The 14,409-nt window shown below is 54.8% G+C and overlaps 1 protein-coding gene across 3 annotated transcripts in view; it reads left to right on the top strand.

The window, feature by feature from the left end:
- BCAM (basal cell adhesion molecule (Lutheran blood group)) overlaps window positions 1-14,409 on the top strand; it is a 444,431-nt gene that overhangs the window by 290,703 nt on the left and 139,319 nt on the right. For all 3 annotated transcript variants that reach the window (XM_085615482.1, XM_085615483.1, XM_085615484.1), the window contains exons 6-7: window positions 6,221-6,403; window positions 8,758-8,879. In XM_085615482.1, coding sequence (XP_085471608.1) covers window positions 6,221-6,403; window positions 8,758-8,879 — 305 coding nt within the window. The remainder of the gene's footprint in view (window positions 1-6,220; window positions 6,404-8,757; window positions 8,880-14,409) is intronic.

Consider the following 14,409-nt stretch of genomic DNA (forward strand, 5'->3'; position numbering starts at 1 on the left):
CTGGGCAGTATCCTCTGTCGGTCTTGGGGGAGTCACTGGTTACTGGGCAGTATCCTCTGTGGGTCTTGGGGAAGTCTCTGGTTACTGGGCAGTATCATCTGTGGGTCTATGGGGAGTCACTGGTTACTGGGCAGTATCTGCTGTGGGTCTTGGAAGTCTCTGGTTACTGGGCAGTATCCTCTGTGGGTCTCGTGGAAGTCACTGTGCTCTAAGCAGATTCCTCTGTGGGTCTTGGGGAAGTCACTGGTTACAGGACAGTGTCCAATGTGTGTCTTGGGGCATCACTGGTTACTGGGCAGTATCCTCTGTCGGTCTTGGGGGAGTCACCGGTTACTGGGCAGTATCCTCTGTGGGTCTTGGGGAACTCACTGTTTAATGGGCAGTATCATCTGCGGGTCTAGGGGGAGTCACTGGTTACTGGGCAGTATCCTCTGTGGGTCTTGGGGAAGTCACTGGTTGGTGGGCAGTATACTCTGTGGGTCTTGGGGGAGTCACTGGTTACTGGGCAATATCCTCTGTGGGTCTCGGGGAAGTCACTGGTTACTGGGCAGTATCCTCTGTGTGCCTTGGGGGAGTCACTGGTTACTGGGCCGCATACTCTGTGGGTCTTGGGGAAGTCACTGGTTACTAGGCAGTATCTTCTGTGGGTCTTGGGGAGTCACTGGGTACTGGGCAGTATCTGCTGTGGGTCTCGTGGAAGTCATTGGTTACAGGACAGTGTCCAATGTGGGTATTGGGGCATCACTGGTTACTGGGCAGTATCCTCTCTCGGTCTTGGGTGAGTCACAGGTTACTGGGCAGTATCCGCTGTGGGTCATTGGGAACTCACTGGTTACTGGGCAGTATCATCTGTGGGTCTAGGGGGAATCACTGGTTACTGGGCAGTATCCTCTGTGGGTCTTGGGGAAGTCACTGGTTACTTGTCAGTATCCTCTGTGGGTCTTGGGGGAGTCACTGTGCACTAGGCAGTATCCTCTGAGGGTCTTGAGGAAGTCACTGGTTACTAGGCAGTATCCTCTGTCAGTCTTGGGGGAGTTACTGGGCAGTATCTGCTGTGGGTCTTGGGGATGTCTCTGGTTACTGGGCAGTATCCTATGTGGGTCTTGAGGAAGTCACTGGTTACTAGGCAGTATACTCTCTCGGTCTTGGGGGAGCCACTGGTTACTGGGCAGTATCTGCTGTGGGTCTTGGGGAAGTTCTGATTACGGGCAGTATCCTCTGTGGGTCTCGTGGAAGTCACTGTGCTCTAAGCAGATTCCTCTGTGGGTCTTGGGGAAGTCACTGGTTACTAGGCAGTATCTTCTGTGGGTCTTGGGGAGTCACTGGTTACTTGGCAGTATCCTCTGTCGGACTTGGGGGAGTCACTGGTTACTAGGCAGTATCATCTGTGGGTCTGTGGGGAGTCACTGGTTATTGGGCAGTATCTGCTGTGGGTCTTGGGGAAATCTCTGGTTACTGGGCAGTATCCTCTGTGGGTCTCGTGGAAGTCACTGTGCTCTAAGCAGATTCCTCTGTGGGTCTTGGGGAAGTCACTGGTTACATGACAGTGTCCAATGTGGGTCTTGGGGCATCACTGGTTACTGGGCAGTATCCTCTGTCGGTCTTGGGGGAGTCACCGGTTACTGGGCAGTATCCTCTGTGGGTCTTGGGGAACTCACTGGTTACTGGGCAGTATCATCTGTGGGTCTAGGGGGAGTCACTGGTTACTGGGTAGTATCCTCTGTGGGTCTCGGGAAAGTCACTGGTTGGTGGACAGTATACTCTGTGGGTCTTGGGGGAGTCACTTGTTACTGGGCAATATCCTCTGTGGGTCTCGGGGAAGTCACTGGTTACTGGGCAGTATCCTCTGTGTGCCTTGGGGGAGTCACTGGTTACTGGGCAGTATACTCTGTGGGTCTTGGGGAAGTCACTGGTTACTAGGCAGTATCCTCTGTTGGTCTAGGGGAAGTCACTGGTTCCTGGGCAGTATCCTCTGTTGGTCTTGGGGGAGTCACTGGTTATGGGGCAGTATCCGCTGTGGGTCTTGGGGAACTCACTGGTTACTGGGCACTATCCTCTGTGGGTCTTGGGGAAGTCACTGTTTACTGGGAAGTATCCTCTGTGGGCCTTGGGGAAGTCACTGGTTACTGAGCAGTGTCCTCTGTGTGTCTTGGGGGAGTCACTGTGCACTGGGCAGTATACTCTGTGGTTCTTGGGGAAGTCACTGGTTACTAGGCAGTATCTTCTGTGAGTCTTGGGGAGTCACTGGTTACTTGGCAGTATCCTGTGTCGGACTTGGGGGAGTCACTGGTTACTAAGCAGTGTCATTTGTGGGTCTAGGGGGAGTCACTGGTTACTGGGCAGTATCCGCTGTGAGTCTTGGGGAGCTCACTGGTTACTGGGCAGTATCATCTGTGGGTCTAGGGGGAGTCACTGGTTACTGGGCAGTATCCTCTGTCCGTCTTGGGGGGGGTCACTGGTTACTGGGCAGTATCCTCTGTGAGCCTTGGGGAAGTCACTGGTTACTGAGCAGTGTCCTCTGTGTGTCTTGGGGGAGTCACTGTGCACTGGGCAGTATCATCTGTGGGTCTTGGGGGAGTCACTGGTTACGGGGCAGTATGCTCTGTGGGTCTTGGGGGTGTCACTGGTTACTGGGCAGTATCCTCTGTGGGTCTTGGGGAAGTCACTGGTTACTTGTCAGTATCCTCTGTGGGTCTTGGGGGAGTCACTGTGCACTAGGCAGTATCCTCTGTGGGTCTTGAGGAAGTCACTGGTTACTAGGCAGTATCCTCTGTCGGTCTTGGGGGAGCCACTGGTTACTGGGCAGTATCTGCTGTGTGTCTTGGGGATGTCTCTGGTTACTGGGCAGTATCCTATGTGGGTCTTGAGGAAGTCACTGGTTACTAGGCAGTATCCTCTGTCGGTCTTGGGGGAGCCACTGGTTACTGGGCAGTATCTGCTGTGGGTCTTGGGGAAGCCTCTGGTTACTGGGCAGTATCCTCTGTGGGTCTCGTGGAAGTCACTGTGCTCTAAGCAGATTCCTCTGTGGGTCTTGGGGAAGTCACTGGTTACTGGGCAGTATCATCTGTGGGTCTAGGGGGAGTCACTGGTTACTGGGCAGTATCATCTGTGGGTCTTTGGGGTGTCACTGGTTACTGGGCAATATCCTCTGTGGGTCTCGGGGAAGTCACTGGTTACTGGGCAGTATCCTCTGTGTGCCTTGGGGGAGTCACTGGTTACTGGGCAGTATACTCTGTGGGTCTTGGGGATGTCACTGGTTACTAGGCAGTATCTTCTGTGGGTCTTGGGGAGTCACTCGTTACTTGGCAGTATCCTCTGTCGGACTTGGGGGAGTCACTGGTTACTAGGCAGTATCCTCTGTCGGTCTTGGGGGAGCCACTGGTTACTGGGCAGTATCTGCTGTGGGTCTTGGGGAAGTCTCTGGTTACTGGGCAGTATCCTCTGTGGGTCTCGTGGAAGTCACTGTGCTCTAAGCAGATTCCTCTGTGGGTCTTGGGGAAGTCACTGGTTACTGGGCAGTATCTCTGTCGGTCTTGGGGGAGTCACCGGTTACTGGGCAGTATCCGCTGTGGGTCTTGGGGAACTCACTGGTTGGTGGACAGTATACTCTGTGGGTCTTGGGGGAGTCACTGGGCAATATCCTCTGTGGGTCTCGGGGAAGTCACTGGTTACTGGGCAGTATCCTCTGTGTGCCTTGGGGGAGTCACTGGTTACTGGGTAGTATACTCTGTGGGTCGTGGAAGTCACTGGTTACTAGGCAGTATCTTCTGTGGGTCTTGGGGAGTCACTGGTTACTTGGCAGTATCCTCTGTCGGACTTGGGGGAGTCACTGGTTACTAGGCAGTATCATCTGTGGGTCTAGGGGGAGTCACTGGTTACTGGGCAGTATCCTCTGTCCGTCTTGGGGGAGTCACTGGTTACTGGGCAGTATCTGCTGTGGGTCTTGGGGAACTCACTGGTTACTGGGCAGTATCCTCTGTGGGTCTTGGGGGAGTCACTGGTTACGGGGCAGTATGCTCTGTGGGTCTTGGGGGTGTCACTGGTTACTGGGCAGTATCCTCTGTGGGTCTTGGGGAAGTCACTGGTTACTTGTCAGTATCCTCTGTGGGTCTTGGAGGAGTCACTGTGCACTAGGCAGTATCCTCTGTGGGTCTTGGAGTCACTGGTTACTTGGCAGTATCCTCTGTCGGACTTGGGGGAGTCACTGGTTACTAGGCAGTATCATCTGTGGGTCTAGGGGGAGTCACTGGTTACTGGGCAGTATCCGCTGTGAGTCTTGGGGAGCTCACTGGTTACTGGGCAGTATCATCTGTGGGTCTAGGGGGAGTCACTGGTTACTACGCAGTATCCTCTGTCGGTCTTGGGGGAGCCACTGGTTACTGGGCAGTATCCGCTGTGCGTCTTGGGGAAGTCTCTGGTTACTGGGCAGTATCCTATGTGGGTCTTGAGGAAGTCACTGGTTACTAGGCAGTACCCTCTGTCGGTCTTGGGGGAGCCACTGGTTACTGGACAGTATCTGCTGTGGGTCTTGGGGAAGTCTCTGGTTACTGGGCAGTATCCTCTGTGGGTCTCGTGGAAGTCACCGTGCTCTAGGCAGATTCCTCTGTGGGTCTTGGGGAAGTCACTGGTTACAGGACAGTGTCCAATGTGGGTCTTGGGGCATCATTGGTTACTTGGCAGTATCCTCTGTCGGTCTTGGTGGAGTCACCGGTTACTGGGCAGTATCCGCTGTGGGTCTTGGGGAACTCACTGGTTACTGGGCAGTATCATCTGTGGGTCTAGGGGGAGTCACTGGTTACTGTGCAGTATCCTCTGTGGGTCTCGGGGAAGTCACTGGTTGGTGGACAGTATACTCTGTGGGTCTTGGGGGAGTCACTGGTTACTGGGCAATATCCTCTGTGGGTCTCAGGGAAGTCACTGGTTACTGGGCAGGATCCTCTGTGTGCCTTGGGGGAGTCACTGGTTACTAGGCAGTATCCTCTTTGGGTCTTGGGGAAGTTACTGGTTACTGGGCAGTATCCGCTGTGGGTCTTGGGGAACTCACTGGTTACTGGGCAGTATCATCTGTGGGTCTAGGGGGAGTCACTGGTTACTGTGCAGTATCCTCTGTGGGTCTCTGGGCGTCACTGCTTACTGGACAGTATCCTTTGTGTGTCTTGGGGGAAGTCACTGGACAGTTTCCTCTGTGTGTCTTGGGGAATTCACTGGTTACAGGACAGTGTCCAATGTGGGTCTTGGGGGAGTCACCGGTTACTGGGCAGTATCCTCTGTGGGTCTTGGGGAGTCACTGTGCACTAGGCAGTATCCTCTGTGGGTCCTGGGAAAGTCACTGGTTACTGGACAGCTTCCTCTGTGGGTCTTGGGGTAGTCTCCGGGCAGTATCTTCTGTGGGTATTGGGGGAGTCACTGGTTATTGGCCATTATTCTCTGTGGGTCTCGGGGTGTCACTGGTTACTGGGCAGTATTCCCTGTGGGTCCTGGGGCAGTCAGTGATTACTAGCCAGCATCCTGTGTAGGACCTGGGACTGCCAATGGATACTGGACATTATTGCGTGTGGGTCCTGGGGCATTCAGACGTTACTGGGCAGTATCCAGTGTGGGCTCTGGGACAGTCAGTGCTTACTGGGTAGAATCTTTTGTCAGCCCTGGGATAGTCAGAGGTTATAAATGAAGTTGTCTTCTGTGTCCTCCAGCTCCTCCTCTCACCCATGAGTGTACACCCCCTGTGTTCTCCAGCTCCTCCTCTCAACCATGAGTGCATGTGCATCCTGTGTCCTCCAGCTCCTCCTCTCACCAATGAGTGCACACCTCCTGTGTCCTCCAGCTCCTCCTCTCACCCATGAGTGCATGTGCATCCTGTGTCCTCCAGCTCATTCCCTCACCCATGAGTGCAAGCACCCCCTGTGTCCTCCAGCTCCTTCTCTCAACCATGAGTGTACGCACCCCCTGTGTCCTCTAGCTCCTCCTCTCACCCATGAGTGCCCGCACCTCCTGTGTCCTCCAGCTCCTCCTCTCACCCATGAGTGCCCGCACCTCCTGTGTCCTCCAGCTCCTCGTCTCGCCCATGAGTGCACACACCCCTTGTCCTGCAGCTCCTCCTCTCGCCCATGAGTGCACACACCCCGTGTCTTCCAGCTCCTCCTCTCACCCATGAGTGCATGTGCATCCTGTGTCCTCCAACTCCTCCTCTCACCTCAGCCTCCCTCTTGTTTCCTTGCAGACATGTACATGGTGTCCCGCACAGTGAAGGAAGCGTCCGGCCTGCACTCTGTCTCCAGCACTCTGTATCTGAGGCCCACTAAAGCAGACAAGGACTCCCACTTCTACTGCATGGTGCAGTACCTGATGCCGAAGGGCAGGACGGAGAGCCTCATGTCGGAGAAGTTCAACCTGACCCTGCACTGTGAGTTTCATTCACGCTCTTGTACTGCGCCGGGACCCTGCGCGCCCTGTATCGCTGCAGACATAACGTGTATGTGTAAAGCGCATATATATATATATATATATATATAATCTGGGTCCAAACTGGGGTGGCATGGTGAGCAAAAAAAGATGGATTAAACACAGAACTGCGACTACGTTTAAACACTCTGAACTTCTGCTGCTGTGCTATGTCTCTTCTGCTTTCACTGCTCACCTTCTGCTGCTGCAATACCCCCTTCTGACTTTACAAGCACTTGACGTCTACAGTTGCAAAGCAAACAAAATATGCTTAAGCTAGCAAAGCATTCTGCATAGCGCTCCGCAAGCAATCTGCCTCTACACATGCAAGAGCAATGCCTAGGCTGCTGCTGCTGCAAGTGGACTGCCTCAAACACTGCATGCCCACTGCATCTTCTGCTGCATGATGACTGCTTCTAACACTGCATGTCCACTGCACCTACTGCTGCATGCGGACTGGCTCGAACACTGCATCTACTGCTGCATGCTGACTGGCTCGAACACTGCATGTCCACTGCATCTACTGCTGCATGCGGACTGGCTCGAACACTGCATGTCCACTGCACCTACTGCTGCATGCTGGCTGGCTGTGACACTGCATGCCCACTGCATCTTCTACTGTATGCTGACTGCTTCTAACACTGCATGCCCCCTGCATCTTCTATTGTATGCGGAGTGCTTCTAACACTGCATGCCCACTGCATCTACTGCTGCATGCTGGCTGGCTGTGACACTGCATGCCCACTGTATCTACTGCTGCATGCTGGCTGCCTGTGACACTGCATGCCCACTGCATCTTCTATTGCATGCTGACTGCTTCTAACACTGCATATCCACTGCATCTACTGCTGCATGCCCTGCCTCTAACACGGCATGCCCACTTCATCTACTGCTGCATGCTGACTGCCTGTGACACTGCATGTCCACTACTGCGTCTAACTCCTGCATACCCTGCCTCCAGCCCTGCAGGTCTCTCTCCCGGTGCCTGCGTAGCAGCTGCACCCCTACATGTCCGCAGACTACATACCTGCAAGGCCTGTGCTTCGAGCTTTACATGTACTTGTCTTCTGTTCTTGCCAATTGCCGCTCCCTATCCGTGCACGCTTGCGGCATCCACAGCAGTGAGCCTTTGGCCTACTACTGAGAAGCCATGCCCTCGGCAGGGGGCACCCTGGAGGTCTTCCCCTCCGATCCCTTCCTCTGGCCTTTCATGCTTCCAAGGTCTGCAGCTGTGAGCCTATTGCCTCTATTAAGGAGACCTTTGAACTTCCTTGCATACCCTTCTGGCCCTGAAAAGATTCACTCTCTACCATTGACAACCCCGGAGAGCCCTGAAACACCTCCCCTGACTGTTGCCCCTATGAGCCATCACGCCCTGCCAGACAAGGCCCAACATCAACCACTTGAAACCATGTCCTTCCCCTTGTGGCATCCCAGCGTTGACCCAACCCAACAATGTCAACATCTACAAGCCCCAGACGTCTTGCTCTGAGAGCTGTGACCTCTGCCCTTGAAGCATAACACCTAAAACTCTCAGTCTCACCTAGGACTGACCTCTACCCCTGAGGGCCACAACCTCTGCCCTTGTATCATAACACCTAAAACTCTCAGCCTCACTCAGGACTGACCTTTGACCTCTACCCCTGAGGGCCACAACCTCTGCCATTTTAGCATAACACCTAAAACTCTCCGCCTCACTCAGGACTGACCTCTGACCTCTACCACGAGAGCTGTGACCTCTGCCCTTTTAGCATAACACCTAAACCTCTCAGCCTCACCCAGGACTGACCTCTGACCTCTACCCCTGAGACCTGTGACCTCTGCCCTTGTATTATGACACCTAAAACTCTCGACCTCCCTCAGGACTGACCTCTGACCTTTACCCCTGAGAGCCGTGGCCTCTGCCCTTGTATTATAAAACCTAAAACACTCTACCTCACTCAGGTCTGACCTCTGACCTCTACCCCTGAGAGCCGTGGCCTCTGCCCTTGTATTATAACACCTAAAACTCTCATCCTCACTCAGGACTGACCTCTGACACTGAACCCTGAGAGTCATAACCTCCAGCCTTGTATTATAACACCTTCTAAAACTCTGTCTCAACCAGTTCTGGTCTCAGCCTTGCACCTCTCGGGGATCATGTGATCACTGCCCTCTGCTACCAGGACCTTGTGACCCCTCCATGTCAACACAACCCGCCTGTGACCCCCCCGGTGATGCAGATTTTAGGCTTGTCATGCCCTTCCATCCTCTGTCTTCTGTGCTCTGCTGTCCAGCTGCCAGTCCAACCCCCCGTCTGGACTTAATTTCTTGCAGATTACACAGAGAATGTGAAGTTTGAGGTGGTCTCCGGGCCCGTCAAGGAGGGTGACACTGTGATGCTGAGGTGTAAGGCAGATGGCTTCCCTCCCCCAGAGTACATCTTCTACCGGATGCAGGTGCGTGTCCTCACTGCCCCCCTGAACCTCCTCTTCCATGTGTATCTGCTCCCCTGAACCTCCTCTTCCGTGTGTATCTGCCCCCCAGAAACCTCCTCTTCCACGTGTATCTGCCCCTGAACCTCCTCTTCTGCATCTATCTGCCCCCGAACCTCCTCTTCTGTGTGTATCTGCCCCCCGAACCTCCTCTTCCACGTGTATCTGCCCCCTGAACCTTCTCTTACATGTGTATCTGCCTTAGAACCTCCTCTTCTGTGTGTATCTGCCCCCCTGAGCCTCCTCTTCTGCGGTATATCTGCCCCTCAAACCTCCTTTTCCATGTGTATCTGCCCCCGAACCTCCTCTTCCGCGTGTATCTGCCTCCCCTGAACCTCCTCCTCTGTGTGTATATGCCCCCCTGAACCTCCACTTCCGTGTGTATCTGCCCCCTGAACATCCTCTTCCGCGTGTATGTGCCCCTGAACCTCCTCTTCCGCGTGTATCTGCCCCATAATCTCCTCTTCTGTGTATATCTGCCCCCCTAACCTCCTCTTCCGTGTGTATCTGCCCCCCGAACCTCCTCTTCCGTGTGTATCTGCCCCCCTGAACCTCCTCTTCCGTGTGTATCTGCACCCCTTAACCTCCTCTTCTGTGATTATCTGCCCCCGAATCTCCTCTTCCCTGTGTATCTGCCTCCCCCGAACCTGCTCTTCCGTGTGTATCTGCCCCCGAACCTCCTCTTCCGCGTATATCTGCCCGCTGAAACTCATCCTCCATTTGTATCTGCTCCCGAATCTCCACTTCCGCGTGTATCTGCCCCAATCTCCTCTTCCGTGTGTATCTGCCCCCGAACCTCCTCTTCCGTGTGTATCTGCCCCCTGAACATCCTCTTCCACGTGTATCTGCCCCAGAACCGCCTCTTCCGTGTGTATCTACCCCACGAACCTTCTCTTCTGCGCGTATCTGCCCCCTGAACCTCCTCTTCCGTGTGTATCTGCCCCCGAACCTCCTCTTCCATGTGTATCTGCCCCGATCCTCCTTTTCCGTGTATCTGCCCCTCCTCTTCCGTGTGTATTTGTTCCCTGATTCTCCTGTTCTGCATGTATCTGCCCCTGAACCTCCTCTTCCTAGTCTATCTACCTCCCCCGAACCTCCTCTTCCTTGTGCATCTGCCTCCCCCGAACCTCCTCTTCCACGTGCATCTGCTCCCCTGAACCTCCTTTCTCGTGTAACTGCCCCCTGAACCTCCTCTTCCCCGTGTATCTGCCCCCTGAACCTCCTCTTCCGCGTGTATCTGCACCCCCTGAAGCTCCTCTTCCGTGTGTATCTGCCCCCTGAACCTCCTCTTCCGTATGTATCTGCCCCCCCTGTACTTCATCTTCCGCATGCATCTGCCCTCCTGAACCTCCTCTTCTGCGTATATCTGCCCCTCGAACCTCCTCTTCCATGTGTATCTGAACCACCTCTTCCACGTGTATCTGCCCCGAACCTCTTTTTCCGCGTGTCTCTGCCCCCGAACCTCCTCTTCCGTGTGCAGCTGACCCCCAAACCTACTCTTCAATGTGTTTCTGCCCCCCTGAACCTCCTCTTCCATGTGTATCTGCCCCAGAGCCTCCTCTTCCTTGTGTATCTGCCCCCCAAACCTCCTCCTCTGTGTGGATCAGCCCCCCGAACCTCCTCTTCCACGTGTATCTGCCACCCCTGAACCTCCTCTTCCGCGTGTATCTACCCCCTGAACCTCCTCTTCCGCGTGTATCTGCCCCTGAATCTCCTCTTCTGTGTATATCTGACCCCCGAACCTCCTCTTCTGTGTGTATCTGCCCCCCGAACCTCCTCTTCTGTGTGTATCTGCCCGCTGGAACTCATCCTCCATGTGTATCTGCTCCCGAACCTCCTCTTCCGCCTGTATCTGCCCCAATCTCCTCTTCCGTGTGTATCTGCCCCCGAACCTCCACTTCCGTGTGTATCTGCCCCCTGAACATCCTCTTCCACGTGTATCTGCCCCAGAACCGCCTCTTCCATGTGTACCTGCCCCCTGAACCTCCTCTTCCATATGTATCTGCCCCCGATCCTTCTTTTCTGTGTATCTGCCCCCCGAAGCTCCTCTTCCGCTTGTATCTGTCCCCTGATTCTCCTGTTCTGCATGTATCTGCCCCTGAACCTCCTCTTCCTTGTGCATCTGCCTCCCCCGAACCTCCTCTTCCTTGTGCATCTGCCTCCCCCGAACCTCCTCTTCCTTGTGCATCTGCCCCCCTAAACCTCCTCTTCCCCGTGTATCTGCCCCCTGAACCTCCTCTTCCGCGTGTATCTGCACCCCCTGAGCCTCCTCTTCTGCATGTATCTGCACCTCCTGAACCTCCTCTTCCGTATGTATCTGCCCCCCCTGTACTTCCTCTTCCGCATGCATCTGCCCTCCTGAACCTCCTCTTCTGCCTATATCTGCCCCTCGAACCTCCTCTTCCATGTGTATCTGAACCACCTCTTCCACGTGTATCTGCCCCCGAACCTCTTCTTCCACGTGTCTCTGCCCCTGAACCTCCTCTTCCGTGTGTAGCTGACCCCCAAACCTACTCTTCAACGTGTATCTGCCCCCCTGAACCTCCTCTTCCGTGTGTATCTGCCCCCGAACCTCCTCTTCCTTGTGTATCTGCCCCCGAACCTCCTCTTCCGTGTGTATCTGCCCCCCTGAGCCTCCTCTTCTGCGTATATCTGCCCCTCGAACCTCCTTTTCCATTTGTATCTGCCTTCCCCGAACATCCTCTTCCCCATGTATCCGCTACCTGAACCTCCTCTTCCGTGTATATATGCCTCCCTGAACCTCCTCTTTCATCTGCCCCAAACCTCCTCTTCCACATGTATCTACCCCTAAACCTCCTCTTCCGCGTGTATCTGCCCCTTAATCTCCTCTTCCGCGTGTATCTGCCCCCCGAACCTCCTCTTCCGCGTGTATCTGCCTCCCGAACCTCCTCTTCTGTGTGTATCTGCCCGCTGGAACTCATCCTCCATGTGTATCTGCTCCCGAACCTCCTCTTCTGCCTGTATCTGCCCCAATCTCCTCTTCCGTGTGTATCTGCCCCCTAAACATCCTCTTCCACGTGTATCTGCCCCAGAACCGCCTCTTCCGTGTGTATCTGCCCCCTGAACCTCCTCTTCCATATGTATCTGCCCCCGATCCTCCTTTTCTATGTATCTGCCCCCCCAAAGCTCCTCTTCCGCTTGTATCTGTCCCCTGATTCTCCTGTTCTGCATGTATCTGCCCCTGAACCTCCTCTTCCTAGTCTATGTGCCTCACCCGAACCTCCTCTTCCTTGTGCATCTGCCTCCCCCAAACCTCCTCTTCCTTGTGCATCTGCCCCCCTGAACCTCCTCTTCCCCATGTATCTGCCCCTGAACCTCCTCTTCCGCGTGTATCTGCACCCCCTGAGCCTCCTCTTCTGCATGTATCTTCCCCCCCTGTACTTCCTCTTCCGCATGCATCTGCCCTCCTGAACCTCCTCTTCTGCGTATATCTGCCCCTCGAACCTCCTCTTCCATGTGTATCTAAACCACCTCTTCCACGTGTCTCTGCCCCCGAACCTCTTCTTCCGCGTGTCTCTGCCCCCGAACCTCCTCTTCCGTGTGTAGCTGACCCCCGAACCTACTCTTAAACGTGTATCTGCCCCCCTGACCCTCCTCTTCCGTGTGTATCTGCCCCCCGAGCCTCCTCTTCGTTGTGTATCTGCCCCCGAACCTCCTCTTCCGTGTGTATATGCCCCCCTGAACCTCCTCTTCTGCATATATCTGCCTCTCGAACTTCCTTTTCCATTTGTATCTGCCTTCCCCGAACATCCTCTTCCGCATGTATCTGCGCCCTGACCTCGTCTTCCGTGTGTATCTGCTACCTGAACCTCCTCTTCCGTGTGTATATGCCTCCCTGAACCTCCTCTTTCATCTGTATCTGCCCCAAACCTCCTCTTCCACGTGTATCTGCCCCCGAACCTCCTCTTCCATGTGTATCTGCCCCGATCCTCCTTTTCCGTGTATCTGCCCCTCCTCTTCCGTGTGTATTTGTCCCCTGATTCTCCTGTTCTGCATGTATCTGCCCCTGAACCTCCTCTTCCTAGTCTATCTGCCTCCCCCGAACCTCCTCTTCCTTGTGCATCTGCCTCCCCCGAACCTCCTCTTCCGCGTGCATCTGCTCCCCTGAACCTCCTTTCTCGTGTAACTGCCCCCTGAACCTCCTCTTCCTTGTGTATCTGCCCCCCAAACCTCCTCCTCTGTGTGGATCAGCCCCCCGAACCTCCTCTTCCACGTGTATCTGCCCCCCCTGAACCTCCTCTTCCGCATGTATCTACCCCCTGAACCTCCTCTTCCGCGTGTATCTGCCCCTGAATCTCCTCTTCTGTGTATATCTGACCCCTGAACCTCCTCTTCTGTGTGTATCTGCCCCCCGAACCTCCTCTTCTGTGTGTATCTGCCCGCTGGAACTCCTCCTCCATGTGTATCTGCTCCCGAACCTCCTCTTCCGCCTGTATCTGCCCCAATCTCCTCTTCCGTGTGTATCTGCCCCCGAACCTCCACTTCCGTGTGTATCTGCCCCCTGAACATCCTCTTCCACGTGTATCTGCCCCAGAACCGCCTCTTCCATGTGTACCTGCCCCCTGAACCTCCTCTTCCATATGTATCTGCCCCCGATCCTCCTTTTCTGTGTATCTGCCCCCCCGAAGCTCCTCTTCCGCTTGTATCTGTCCCCTGATTCTCCTGTTCTGCATGTATCTGCCCCTGAACCTCCTCTTCCTTGTGCATCTGCCTCCCCCGAACCTCCTCTTCCTTGTGCATCTGCCTCCCCCGAACCTCCTCTTCCTTGTGCATCTGCCCCCCTGAACCTCCTCTTCCCCGTGTATCTGCCCCCTGAACCTCCTCTTCCGCGTGTATCTGCACCCCCTGAGCCTCCTCTTCTGCATGTATCTGCACCTCCTGAACCTCCTCTTCCGTATGTATCTGCCCCCCCTGTACTTCCTCTTCCACATGCATCTGCCCTCCTGAACCTCCTCTTCTGCGTATATCTGCCCCTCGAACCTCCTCTTCCATGTGTATCTGAACCACCTCTGCCACGTGTATCTGCCCCCGAACCTCTTCTTCCACGTGTCTCTGCCCCTGAACCTCCTCTTCCGTGTGTAGCTGACCCCCAAACCTACTCTTCAACGTGTATCTGCCCCCCTGAACCTCCTCTTCCGTGTGTATCTGCCCCCGAACCTCCTCTTCCTTGTGTATCTGCCCCCGAACCTCCTCTTCCGTGTGTATCTGCCCCCCCTGAGCCTCCTCTTCTGCGTATATCTGCCCCTCGAACCTCCTTTTCCATTTGTATCTGCCTTCCCCGAACATCCTCTTCCCCATGTATCCGCTACCTGAACCTCCTCTTCCGTGTATATATGCCTCCCTGAACCTCCTCTTTCATCTGCTCCAAACCTCCTCTTCCACGTGTATCTACCCCCTAAACCTCCTCTTCCGCTTGTATCTGCCCCTTAATCTCCTCTTCTGTGTATATCTGCCCCCCGAACCTCCTCTTCCG

Source organism: Triturus cristatus, chromosome 7, assembly GCF_964204655.1.
Source record: "Triturus cristatus chromosome 7, aTriCri1.1, whole genome shotgun sequence".
Classification (NCBI taxonomy): domain Eukaryota; kingdom Metazoa; phylum Chordata; class Amphibia; order Caudata; family Salamandridae; genus Triturus; species Triturus cristatus.